Source organism: Taudactylus pleione, unplaced genomic scaffold (genome assembly GCF_031769625.1).
Source record: "Taudactylus pleione unplaced genomic scaffold, aTauple2 ptg000010l, whole genome shotgun sequence".
NCBI lineage: Eukaryota > Metazoa > Chordata > Amphibia > Anura > Myobatrachidae > Taudactylus > Taudactylus pleione.
In genome coordinates, this window is record NW_028284413.1 from 6,903,325 (window position 1) to 6,916,101 (window position 12,777).

General features: G+C 38.1%; 1 protein-coding gene across 1 annotated transcript in view; it reads right to left on the reverse strand.

The window, feature by feature from the left end:
• The window catches only part of LOC148542666 (receptor-type tyrosine-protein phosphatase eta-like), a 111,361-nt gene that overhangs the window by 78,967 nt on the left and 19,617 nt on the right, over positions 1-12,777 (reverse strand). The window contains exon 2 of the mRNA XM_088467455.1: positions 478-735. Within this exon, the coding sequence (XP_088323581.1) occupies positions 478-712 (235 nt within the window). The 5' untranslated portion in view covers positions 713-735. The remainder of the gene's footprint in view (positions 1-477; positions 736-12,777) is intronic.

Below are 12,777 nucleotides of genomic sequence, written 5' to 3' on the forward strand. Positions count from 1 at the left end.
TGTTCAAATGGAATGTATGGAAAATACATGTTACAGAGTTAGTGTATTGACTGATCATAGCATAGTCCTGAAAAATTTGGGAAAATAGGCCCTGTTGTAGTCATATACATTGCACCTACAGTAATCTTGAGAAAGGCACCAAACCTTTAAGGAAACTCTATAATGAATATCAATGTATAACAGCAGGCCACCATTCTGCAATCAGCATTCTGTAATTTTCCAATTACAACTACAGCAGTTCATCTATTAACAGATTATGGTTGTAAAATTTGCTACATGCCAGAAACATTCAATTTCATATGTGTAGCCTTTAGTGCAATATACTGTATTATAGGGTCAGAAGTAATGTTTCTTTGTTGCTTTTTACCTAATTTGTGTTGTGTTTGGTAGGGATGACTGAGCTGTTCAAATGTAAATCACAAACATTTTGTTTAACTCATATCCGATAATTGCTGACCACTTCCCATAGACACTTACGTGTATATGTAGCTACAAGTGAGCTTCTCCCTTTTATTGTGCCTTCATCAACAAGAGCAGAGACCAGGAATGCATAATAACACCCAGGTGTGAGACCTTCAAATGTATATGTTGTTGTGTTCACAGGTGCAATGGATGCTGGCTTTCCTAAGATCTGGATGAGATAAGAGCTTGTGCTTCCTTTTGGTTTCCGCCATGTCACAGTTATAGAGTTGGGTGTGATACTCTCTGCCATAAGGTCCTGCACAACATCAGGTACTGAAAAAATAAATCCATATTTCTTAATAACCTGGATCCTCAGCAAGGTTTGCCACATTAATAATTACATGAACATGATACAACTGACATTATTAAGACAATATTCTTATTTTAATTAGCTAAAACAGTGAGAAAATTGCACAGCAGTTTATGTTACAGAACAAGCTGCTTTGCTAAAGCACAAAACACATAGGTAATGATTTGGGAAAACTTTACTGTGACCAGTTCACGTAAAACTTTATAAAATACCATTGGGGACTAACAGGATGAAAGTATAACAGAGACACTGTCACGAACAATATAATACTATATAGACGTACCTATTAAACAGTGATATTAACAGTCCCTTCAGCATAGCCCTTTAAACAACACAGCCTGTGCTATTTGCATAACCTCTCTCTCTCTCTCTCTATCTCTATATATATATATATAAAGAAAACACTCCTCCGGCACTCCTCCACACTGTGTCTCCAGACACGTAGTCAATTCTTGCTCTGGTGCCCTCCTTAGGAGGACAGCACCCCCAATGCACACTGCACCAAAAACATAGGCGGCACTCGGAGACTGGTAAACAATGTCACCCCCTCGGCAGAGGGACTTTAATAGGTCGACGTTTCGGGTTCTTCCGCCCCTTCCTCAGGACAACAGAATAACACATGCACATATAAACACCTTATTTATACATTTCAACTTACCCCTAAATGGCGCCATGTCCACCGGAGCTCCGTCCAGCAGCCGCATTTCCGGACACGGTAACTCCGCAAAAACCGGAAGTGACGTCACCGGACCAGAGTCCGGAGTCATAGCAACCTGCAACAACATCCTAATTACCAATGTGATCTTAACTGTGAAGAACATGCGGATAACGCATGTACAGTGAATATAAATCTCATTAAGATCTATGCTAAATAACTGCCCCCCCCAAAAAGTGTAAATACATATTACAATACTGAATAACATATGAAACACCCTTCCACAAAAACTATGTAATCTTCACATAAATTTAAAAATACACATCATAATACACATGACACACTACAAATAAGTAACACTTACTCTTAGATCAGCGCTACCTTAGATCATGCTGCATTGACCAAAAGAATGTCCCCCTGCTACCACATTGGAGCAGTGCTGACATCTAGTGGTCAAAGAGCTACAAATCTCACCAAAGCGGCACATAGATTAAAATACAGAGCACCTGTGTTCGGCCAAAAAAATGGACCTCTCCTTCAACATTTATATATAATTTGCGTACATATCAAGTAACAATACATTAAACAGCAGTACATGAAAAACTTCTAGTGTGTAACCTAATAAATCTAAGATCTATATACATCAATGTAATGTGAAAATTATATCTGTAGTACTCGTGAAACCTCTACATTATAGACCAAAACAGCAATATAATACTAGACCCTCACTATAATGTCAAAACACTGATGAATCTATAGAATCCACTACTCTCCATCAATGTATATCTATATAGGCCAATCAACATTACAACATTTAGATATTGTGAACATATCATATATTTACAACCTCATAACTCACCTATATTTGTAAAACAAATTGATACCTCCTACTTACTAAAATTGAGGCTATATTGCCACCTAGTGGGAAACATGCTACATAACTCCCCAATATCTTTTCACCTTAACTATATCAACCCTATATACTTCAATGAAATCTGCAAAAACATGCTAAAAATACATCAAACTCGACCCATATACTATTATAAAAAATGAATCAACCCCAGGGAATCATTTAACCCTCGTGGAAACAGGGTATCTAATCTATAGATCCATTGTGTTTCTAATTGTAGCAATTTCTTGCCTCTGTCACCACCTGTTAAAGATATAGGTACCTGGTCTATGATCTTATACCTAAGCGTGGCCATACCATGTTTATGTTGCGCGAAATGACGTGCTACCGGTTGATCACTGCTATTGGACGCAATTGCTGTCCTAATCGCGGATCTATGTTGTGCCATTCTGATTTTGAATTGGCATTCTGTTTTGCCTATGTAATACATACCACATGGGCATATAATCACATACACAACATACTTGGAAGTACACGTAAGTGGCCATTTAATTTTAAATCTTGTACCTGAATGTGGATGGAGGATAGTATCCCCAGTTTCAAGATATGTGCAGGTCGTACACCCCAAACATTTAAAACAACCGTTTTTCCGTGTCAAAAAATTAGGTTTGGATTTAGGTTTTAAGAAATTGGTCACATCTGTCTTAACTCTTTGATATTTTTCCCCCTAGTGTAACTTGGCAGAAGCTTGGTATTGTGTAGGCATTTTAAATCGGGATCAGATGTAATGATAGGCCATAATTTTTGGCTATTTTGTTTACATATCTACTCTTCACATCGTATTCATGTACCCATGGTAAACGATCTCTCGCTTTTTCCTTTGTTCTGTGACTCAGCAGATCTTTTCTATTAATGGCCAATGCCTTTTGTCTAGCCACCGGATCTTTTGGTGGCTAGACAAAAGGCATTGGCCATTAATTTTCACATTACATTGATGTATATAGATCTTAGATTTATTAGGTTACACACACTAGAAGTTTTTCATGTACTGCTGTTTAATGTATTGTTACTTGATATGTACGCAAATTATATATAAATGTTGAAGGAGAGGTCCATTTTTTTGGACGAACACAGGTGCTCTGTATTTTAATCTATGTGCCGCTTTGGTGAGATTTGTAGCTCTTTGACCACTAGATGTCAGCACTGCTCCAATGTGGTAGCAGGGGGACATTCTTTTGGTCAATGCAGCATGATCTAAGGCAGCGCTGATCTAAGAGTAAGTGTTACTTATTTGTAGTGTGTCATGTGTATTATGATGTGTATTTTTAAATTTATGTGATGATTACATAGTTTTTGTGGAAGGGTGTTTCATATGTTATTCAGTATTGTAATATGTATTTACACTTTTTGGGGGGGGCAGTTATTTAGCATAGATCTTAATGAGATTTATATTCACTGTACATGCGTTATCTGCATGTTCTTCACAGTTAAGATCACATTGGTAATTGAGATGTTGTTGCAGGTTGCTATGACTCCGGACTCCGGTCCGGTGATGTCACTTCCGGTTTTTGCGGAGTTGCCGTGTCCGGAAGTTTGGCTGCTGGACGGAGCTCCGGTGGACATGGCGCTATTTAGGGGTAAGTTGAAATGTATAAATAAGGTGTTTATATGTGCATGTGTTATTCTGTTGTCCTGAGGAAGGGGCGGAAGACCCCGAAACGTCAACCTATTACAGTCCCTCTGCCGAGGGGGTGACATTGTTTACCAGTCTCCGAGTGCCGCCTATGTTTTGGTGCAGTATATATATATATATATATATAATGTGTATATATATATATATATATATATAAACGCACACATACTAGCTTATGGGATCTAAGTCAGCTCAGTCTCTGTCTCCTTTCTGTTGTCCTCTACCTCAAATCCCATCTCCCCATCACAGCTCCATCCCAACCCCTTTTCCTTGAAGGCTGGTCCTCCTCTTTTAAGTCTGTCCCGTCTCCCTTGCAGTGTGAGAGACTTTGGAGTTTGAGAGAGGTAAGAGGGGAGTGGCTAGCCAGATGTGGGCATGTCACGGTCATGTTGTGGTCTTTGCATCCAAACACGCAGTTGCGCTGACACCAAAGGACATTTCCAGATGATGATTTTGTGCCTCCATAGGGCTGGTACAATCTCAGATGATGTGTATGATGGTGTGACTAATGGTGCATTTTATTACACACAGGGACAAATTCGCACCACAGTTAGTGGGCATCTTAGTAGAAAGACCATAGACTGGGGCATTAGGATGAAGATGCAGTAGCAGTTGTGGCAAAGGATGCAGTCATGGCTGCACCTCTGAATCAGGCCCATTGTAAATTCATGAAAAGTCAAATAATATTTATGCAATATATGTAAAGAGGAGAGAGCATATTTACATGTTTTAGAGTGCTTAATTAAATTTTTGAGGGACAATAATCAAATCATTATTCATCCAGCAGATAAGAGAAGGGGTGTCATGCTACAAAAAATTTATTTATGATAGAGATGTGTGTGGACCCCTATGTTTTGGTTTTGACAAAACTACCCTTAAAGGTTTTGCTAAACTGCTTTGAGGGTTTTGATTTTGATTTTGTGTCTGGATCTGAGCCTGTTTTTGTTCCTACAGTATTAACCTCAATAACATTAATTTCCAGTCATTTCCAGACAATTTTGACCACCTCACAGCTCACAATATTGGTCCAGATTCAGAGCTGAATGCTATTCTGATGATCACGCAGTTCAGCAACTGCTTATGCATCCCAGCTGCATTGCACATGTGCAGCGAATGAATTGCGAACTCGCACAATGTGAGGATTCACTTGCAATTGATTGACAGGAAGAGACCAATCTGTGGTTGGTTAACAGGAGTTCTGACCAAAATGCTGGCATATTGGGTCCATTTCCTGAGCATCTACCAGTCAGCGTTTGTGATCGCGCACACACAGAGTGAACCTCCAGCGCAGAGGCGTCACTAGGGTTGGTGTCACCCGGTGCTGTAATGCACGGTGACACCACCCCTCCACAAAAAAAAGTAAAAATCGGGACCAAGGTGCACAGCTCCACGAACTCTTTCCCCTTACCAGTGACTATGCCACGCCCGATATTCTGGGTAGCAGTGCTAAAAGTGGTCCTAGAGACGTGGTGGAATGACCCCCCCTCCCCCAAGTGATTTATCAATAAAAGGACAGCGTGCGCCTAAAGCGTGTAGCACAAAAAAGGGGCGTGATCTTGAAAGAAAGGGAAATGGTCATACAATACTATTCCCAATTCAAATTACGCCACACAGTAGCACAATCTTATCCACATTACACCGCACATAGTACCCCTGATTCACATTACACCATAAAGTAGTGTCCCTTATTTATGTTCTGACACACAGTAGTTCCCATTTCACACAATGACCACATTATTGACACTTATACACAATGCCCACAGTAGTAGTGCCCCTCGTTCAATGCCCCCAGTATTAGTGCCCATTATGCAGTTCTCCCTGTATTAATACCCCTTTATGCAATGCCCCCTGTAGTTGTGCCCAATATGCAATGCTTCCTGTATTAGAACCCATTATGCAATGCCTCCTATACTAAAGCCCATTATGCAATGCCTCCTGTATTAGAGCCCCTTATGCTGTGCCCCCAGTAGCTCCCCTTATGGAGTGCCCCCAGTAGTGCCCCTATTACAGTAGGCCCAGTAGTGCCCCTTATGCAGTGCCCCTATAATGCCCTTATACAGTACCCCAGTAGTGCCCTTATACAGTACCCCCAGGAGCTCCCCTTATGCAGTGCCCCCAGACAGTAGTGCCCCATATGCTGTGCCCTCTAAAATGCCCTTATACTGTACCCCCTATACAGTACCCCAGTAGTGCCCCTATGCAGTGGCCCCAGAACACCCCCAGTAATGGCCCTTATGCTGTGCCCCCTACCCTACTACTTACCTATCTTCAGGATGTCCAGGCTGGCTTCCACCAGGAGGGTTCTGGGCGCGCACCTCCTTCTTCCTCTGGCATGCCGCATGCATGATGATGTCACCACGGCCGGCGTCCAGAGCCACACACAGGCAGTCACATAGAGATGCTCTATGCCTGTGTATGGAGCTGGACGCCAGCCGCGGTGAGAGAACCAAGTTACCCCCGGCGGCGGCGGCGTGCAGGGCCTTGGGGTCATCGGTGGTGCAGAGGAAGGGGGTGTGCTGCCAGCAGGTGCGGCCCACGGGTTTGTATGCTGCTCTTTTTGGTGTCACCCCCTTGAAGGGTGACAACTGGTGTGGGCCGCACCCCCGCACCCACCTTCTGACGCCACTGATCCAGCGTCTTAATTACCATAGCTATTCTGAGCAACCATAGAATTATTTGAGCTGTCGATGTTTTGAAAATCTGTATACATTTCTTCATTTGTGTAGACATTTGCAGGCAGCTATGAGGGCTCCGGTACGGTCTCAATACAAAATCTTGCTCCTGTTGCATTAGCATATTTTAGCTACTGCAATCTGTGAGAGTATGCAATTACATATGGATTACCATCTGTATCTAAATTAGGACAATTGTTTTCAATTTTTACCCATACCGGCCATAGACTGCCGCAAGCTGACTGGCTAAACAAGCGAAAGAGCAGCAGCACAAACACATGACAGTTTATAAAAGAATATAGCACATCTAGGAAACATAGTGACATTGCAGAGGCTGATAGGATGGAAGGTTATTATAAAGTATATGATGCTATAGTATGTTTTCATTATTCAAGAACTAGATTAGAGACCCAAAACTAACATAGGTAAATGAAAGAGTAGTATTTAGTGAAAGCCAGGTAAAGTTTTGATTAATTGACTGTTAAATGTATTGATTGATTACAGAATATAACTATAATTAAAAAACTGATAAATGGAACAAACAATTAAAAAACAAGAATACAAATTAAATTGATTGATTAGTATTTATAATTTAACTATAAAAATATAAAGTGAACAAATGGAAAACATTATAAAACAAGCATCTAAAATCCCAATAAGCTTGATTTATTATAGAATATAACATTTGCATAAAAAAAATTTATAAATAGAACAAACCATTAAAGAACAATAATCTAAATTAGATTGATTGATTAATAAATTGATTTGTGAAAATAATTGAACTATAAAAAGCAAAGAAAATAAAAAAACTATTAAATAACAAGCATTCAATATCCCAAGACAGAGTAAAAGCCTAGTCAAATTGAAAAAATAATTATTAATCATATGATTATATGATTTGACAATAGTAGTCTGTATCTGCTAAGAATCTACAGGAAACTGGGCCTGTACACATAGATGAGAAACTGGTGATGGCAAGAGAATGAGATTGCTATTGAGACACCCTGCTACTAAACAGAATAAAGAAAATTAGATATATACATAATATACTGTATATACACCTGTATGTGTATATATATATATATATATATATATATATATATATATCACACAAAAACAGTGCCTTCAACTTGCGCTTTGACAATAAAATGTATAGAAAATAAATACCAGTACTTAGTAAGTTCACAAGCTGCTCCCTTCTCAAAATCCCGTTAGAAGGATTAGGAAAAACACACCAAATATATAGGAAAGGCGCTAATAATGATTTAAAATCTGCAAAAGATGAATGATCTCAGTCTATTCTTTTTGATGATTCAATCTTTTGGTAGAAGAGGATACGATGATAACCCAGAAGTCTTGTTGTGCTCTCTGAGACTGTATGGTCCACGTTGTAACCTTTGTCTGGAAGGAATTTTTTTGTGGATGACCTTTTACTAGAAATGAACCCTCGCACAAAGGGAAGAACACCCAAAATATAAAAAATCAACCATTCATGTAAACATGAATATATTTATTCCAGTATAAAATCTTTTTTGATAAAATAAATTTTTTTACAGAATATTTTTCATAGCAAAAACAATACTCAAGATAATAAAGCGCAGCATTTGTTTTACAAATATTTTTGCATTCTTTGATTCACAAATTGTGGGGACCCAAAACAAACGTGCCCAAAACTGTAACCAATGCATTTTGCCCGAATAAGGGCTTCCTCAGGGGTAGTTTTAACACTATATTATAATAATAAAAATGGGTGTTAGATATAATACCTCACACTATTATATCTAACACCCATTTTTATTATTATAATATAGTGTTAAAACTACCCCTGAGGAAGCCCTTATTAGGGCGAAACGCGTTGGGTACAGTTTTGGGCACGTTTGTTTTGGGTCCCCACAATTTGTGAATCAAAGAATGCAAAGGTGGGGAAACCTTTTTAAAAAATATTTTTAAAAAATATTTGTAAAACAAATGCTGCGCTTTATTATTTTGAGTATTGTTTTTACTATGAAAAATATTCTGTAAAAAAATTACTTGTATCAAAAAAGATTTTATACTGGAATAAATATATTCATGTTTACATGAATGGTTGATTTTTTATACTTTGTGTGTTCTTCCCTTGGTGCGAGGGTTCATTTCTAGTAAAAGGTCATCCACAAAAAAATTCCTTCCAGACAAAGGTTACAACGTGGACCATACAGTCTCAGAGAGCACAACAAGACTTCTGGGTCATCATCGTATCCTCTTCTACCAAAAGATTGAATCATCAAAAAGAATAGACTGAGATCATTCATCTATTGCAGATTTTAAATCATTATTAGCGCCCTTTCCTATATATTTGATATATATATATATATATATATATATGTCCAAGGTATAGAGGTCTGTCTGTTCATTTGGACTAATCTCTTGAACCACTGGATGATAAGTTTTTACTGTTCTATACAGCATTGGTCAAGGAAGGTTCAGGTGTATGAATCATTCATCTGTGACAAAAGGGATCTGAGCAGTGATGATTTTAGTAAAGCAAGTCACACAAAAAATTCTTACACCAAGCTGCTTTATAGGAACTGGCCAGGATGCTGAAACACCAAGAGAATGTCTGAAACAAAGGTTTGGAATGAAGAAAGTCACATAAACAAAATGTTGAGCTGTGTAAGTGACTGACTGTTGCTGCTGCAGGGCCAAGGGTTGCACTGTCATAGGCTCTTTGAGACAGTGATAGCCAATCAGAGATAGCAATGCATGCAGTCAGGGATTGAGCACAGTCACATCTCAGGCAGGCACAGAATGAGAGACAATCTAAAACAAACCCATTAAGATGCCCTGTTGCAGATATAGTAGCAAGGTAGGGAATTTAAAAAACAAAAAATTTGGAACACCATGGAATCATTTCCATACAATGGTGGCAAGCATCAGAATGCCATAATCAAATGGCAAAAACACTACTATTGGAGCAAAAACATTGAGGGTTAGTAACCATCAGACTTCAATGTCCATCCCTATGCTGGACCTGCAGACAGGCTCCAGCAACCCCTCCTCCACTACCCTTGTTAATCAGGAGACACCTCCCATGGAAGTCGGTGCTGTTCTTAGACAGGGGCACCACAGCAAGGAAGCTAAAAGGAAGCCCAGGAAATATAGGATGCATTGTGCAAAGAGGACAATGCTCATAGCCATGTTCAACAGCTGGGGAGGGGTGTGCATAGAGGCTGCGGAATATGCACAGGTACCCCAGACCCGAGAACATGGTGCTGATAATGTTTACAGTAACTGCAATACAAATCTCTAATCTGTAATCCTTCTGCCCTTCCCAGCACATCCCAGTGGCCAGGCACCAGACAACTTCAGGGCAGCAGCAATGGGGGTTGTGGTGACACTGGTGAGATGCAGGGGGCTGGAGTGAGAATCAGGGGGTTGTGGTAACATGGCATAGGTTGTTATGAGATGCATTCTAGCCTAAGGGAATCAATTATATTACAAACACAGAAAATTAAATCAGTTGAGAGCACTTTACTTCCTTTAATGAGATGCAGGGGGCTGTAGTGAGATGAAATTGCTCTTCGGATGGATCACTACTATAAATATATATATATATATATATATATATATATATATATGTATATATATATATATATAAAATTTCTACTGCAATGTCTGGCTGCAGACATCATAGTTCATATGGTAGCGCAACACTGAAAATTTTCCAACATAACTCTATGGGGTAAGAAGGAAAATCATTGATGTTACTGGTTGAAAAAAAATTGACTGTTTTAACATATATAATACTTTGTGTTTGTAGATGTTCATAGACCCTGTGTGTGGTTTAGTTTTGGCAAAACCTCCTTCATATGTTTTTTTCTATTTTATTTTTTTATTTCTTTATAATTGTTAAAAATAGCAAAAATTATGTAGTTTGGATCTGTATACGTGCAATCCAAACCCAATATTTGTTATTTTTAAATCCAAGTTCAGGACATACAGCAGACCCAAAAAAATACAGAAAAACAATCTGATAAAATAGCAGCGTATCAGATTGTTTTTCTGTATTTTTTTGAATGTAATAAATTTATATAAACTATGCTTCACTATATTGTGAATATACCTTCTCTTTGAGGAAAAATACCTATTCATTTGAAGAAGCGTTTGATTTAAAGAGGTTAAGAAGTTCTTTGAAGAGGACTGTGAAATATATTTTTAAGGATAAAGGCTCCTGGAATTTTCCTGTACCTTGGGAATCCCTGTATCCCAGAGGAGCGCAATTGACTGCAAGTTGTTTGTACCTTGGTACTTTTTGTCTGGTTTATTGAGGGTGTTGATGACCATCCTCGTGGTCAGTGCAGCACTGTGTGTAGTGGAGCGCAAGTTTTATTAATCTTTGTATATTTTATAGTGCTTCTTTGTCATTCTAATACTTGCTGCACCATGCAGGGTTACAGAGACCAACGTAAATTATTGATTAATTCCATATTTGAAGAAGTTATAGATGAGGAGATAGAAGAAAGAGAAATGAATATAGATGAAATTAATCATTTTATGAAAAAATTAGAACATACGCTACTAAAGGAGAGAAGAGTTTGGTGGGAATCCATTACTTTGGAGAAATATTTAGTAGATAAAATGGTACCCAGAGGATTAAAATTGGATAAGAAACCATCATCTGACAGTGAAAGTGAGGAATTTTATTTAAAATGGAACAAGATTTTAGAAAATTGCTCTCTCTCCCTTATGGAGTTAATAGTTCAAGAAAGGAAAGTGAACTTAGAACATCTAGAAAAAGAGATAGATACTTACACGAATATGTTAACACCGGTTAGAGAAATGGAAGACTATATAAAATTGGAGAGGGACATGGAAGTAAGGATAGTCAGAAAAGAGAAAGATATAATTTTAAGAAAAAAAAGGAAATATAGAAGAGATAAAGTAGAAATGGAGGAAAATAAAAATCTGAATGAGGTCAGAGAAATTTGGGTGGATACCCATAAAGTAGAAAGAAACAAATTGAGAGAAGACTCATTATGTTCATGTGAGTTCAGTCCAAGGACAGAAAGAAGGGAAAATAATCAAATAAGTCATAGAAGGAGACATAGAACAGGAGACTACAAAGATAGGTATAGATCAAAATATATTTTAAGAAATGAAAATCATATAGACAGAACTTCAATAATAGAAGGATAAGAGATAATGAGCGATGGGAAAAGACTAGAAGAATACTGAGGAGAAATGAATTTTTCATTAAAGATGAGTGGCACATAAACTCAGAAACGGATGGCCGGTATCCGATCGGTACTAGGAATAGATTTGAAACTTTTAATAATGAAGATTTTTTAGGCGGGAGCAGGAGGAGATCCAAAAGATTTTAGTATTTAAAAGAAAACCAAAAAAAAGCGGCAAAAGAGGAAAGGGTCCATCTAGAAAGCAAAATAAGGATGTTATGAATCAAGAAAGAAATGAAATGAGAGCTAAAGAAGAAACAAAAATCTTCAATTTAAGCAAATATATACTCTCGGATGAAGAGAGTAAGGTCCTGAAAAAAGGACTTAAATTTGCTCCAGATAACAAACTTAATAAATTCGAGACATTCCTGGATATTCAAAAGTTTATCAGGAAGTTGTCATTGAAAAGATATTTTCTTAGCCAAAAAGGAGAATCCATACTAGATAGGGACCCGTTCAGAGCCAAATCTACGTTTAATCCCACTTTCAGTCGTGGGTGTTTTGTAGAGAGTTTCAATAAAGCAGTTATAGCAGATATGGAGAAAATCGATATAAAATGGGATAAGTCACAGAATCTAAGTAAAAAGGAAAGAGATGCTATTAATAATCTGGGGCAAAATAATGATATTGTAATTAAACCAGCAGACAAGGGGGGGAGTATTATTATCATGGACAAGGAAAATTATGAGAAAGAAGTATTACGACAATTAGAGGATAAACAGACCTATATTTTGTTGCGGAACAATCCCAGTGAACGGATTGAGAAATAATTGAGAAGTTTGTTAACCCGATACAAATTGGAAGGCGTAATTACGGATAAAGTAGAACAAAATTTGAATGTAGAAGACCCAAGCTTACCGGTCTTCTACATACTTCCAAAAATCCCTAAAGATCAAAATAACCCTCCTGGCCAGCCTATTGT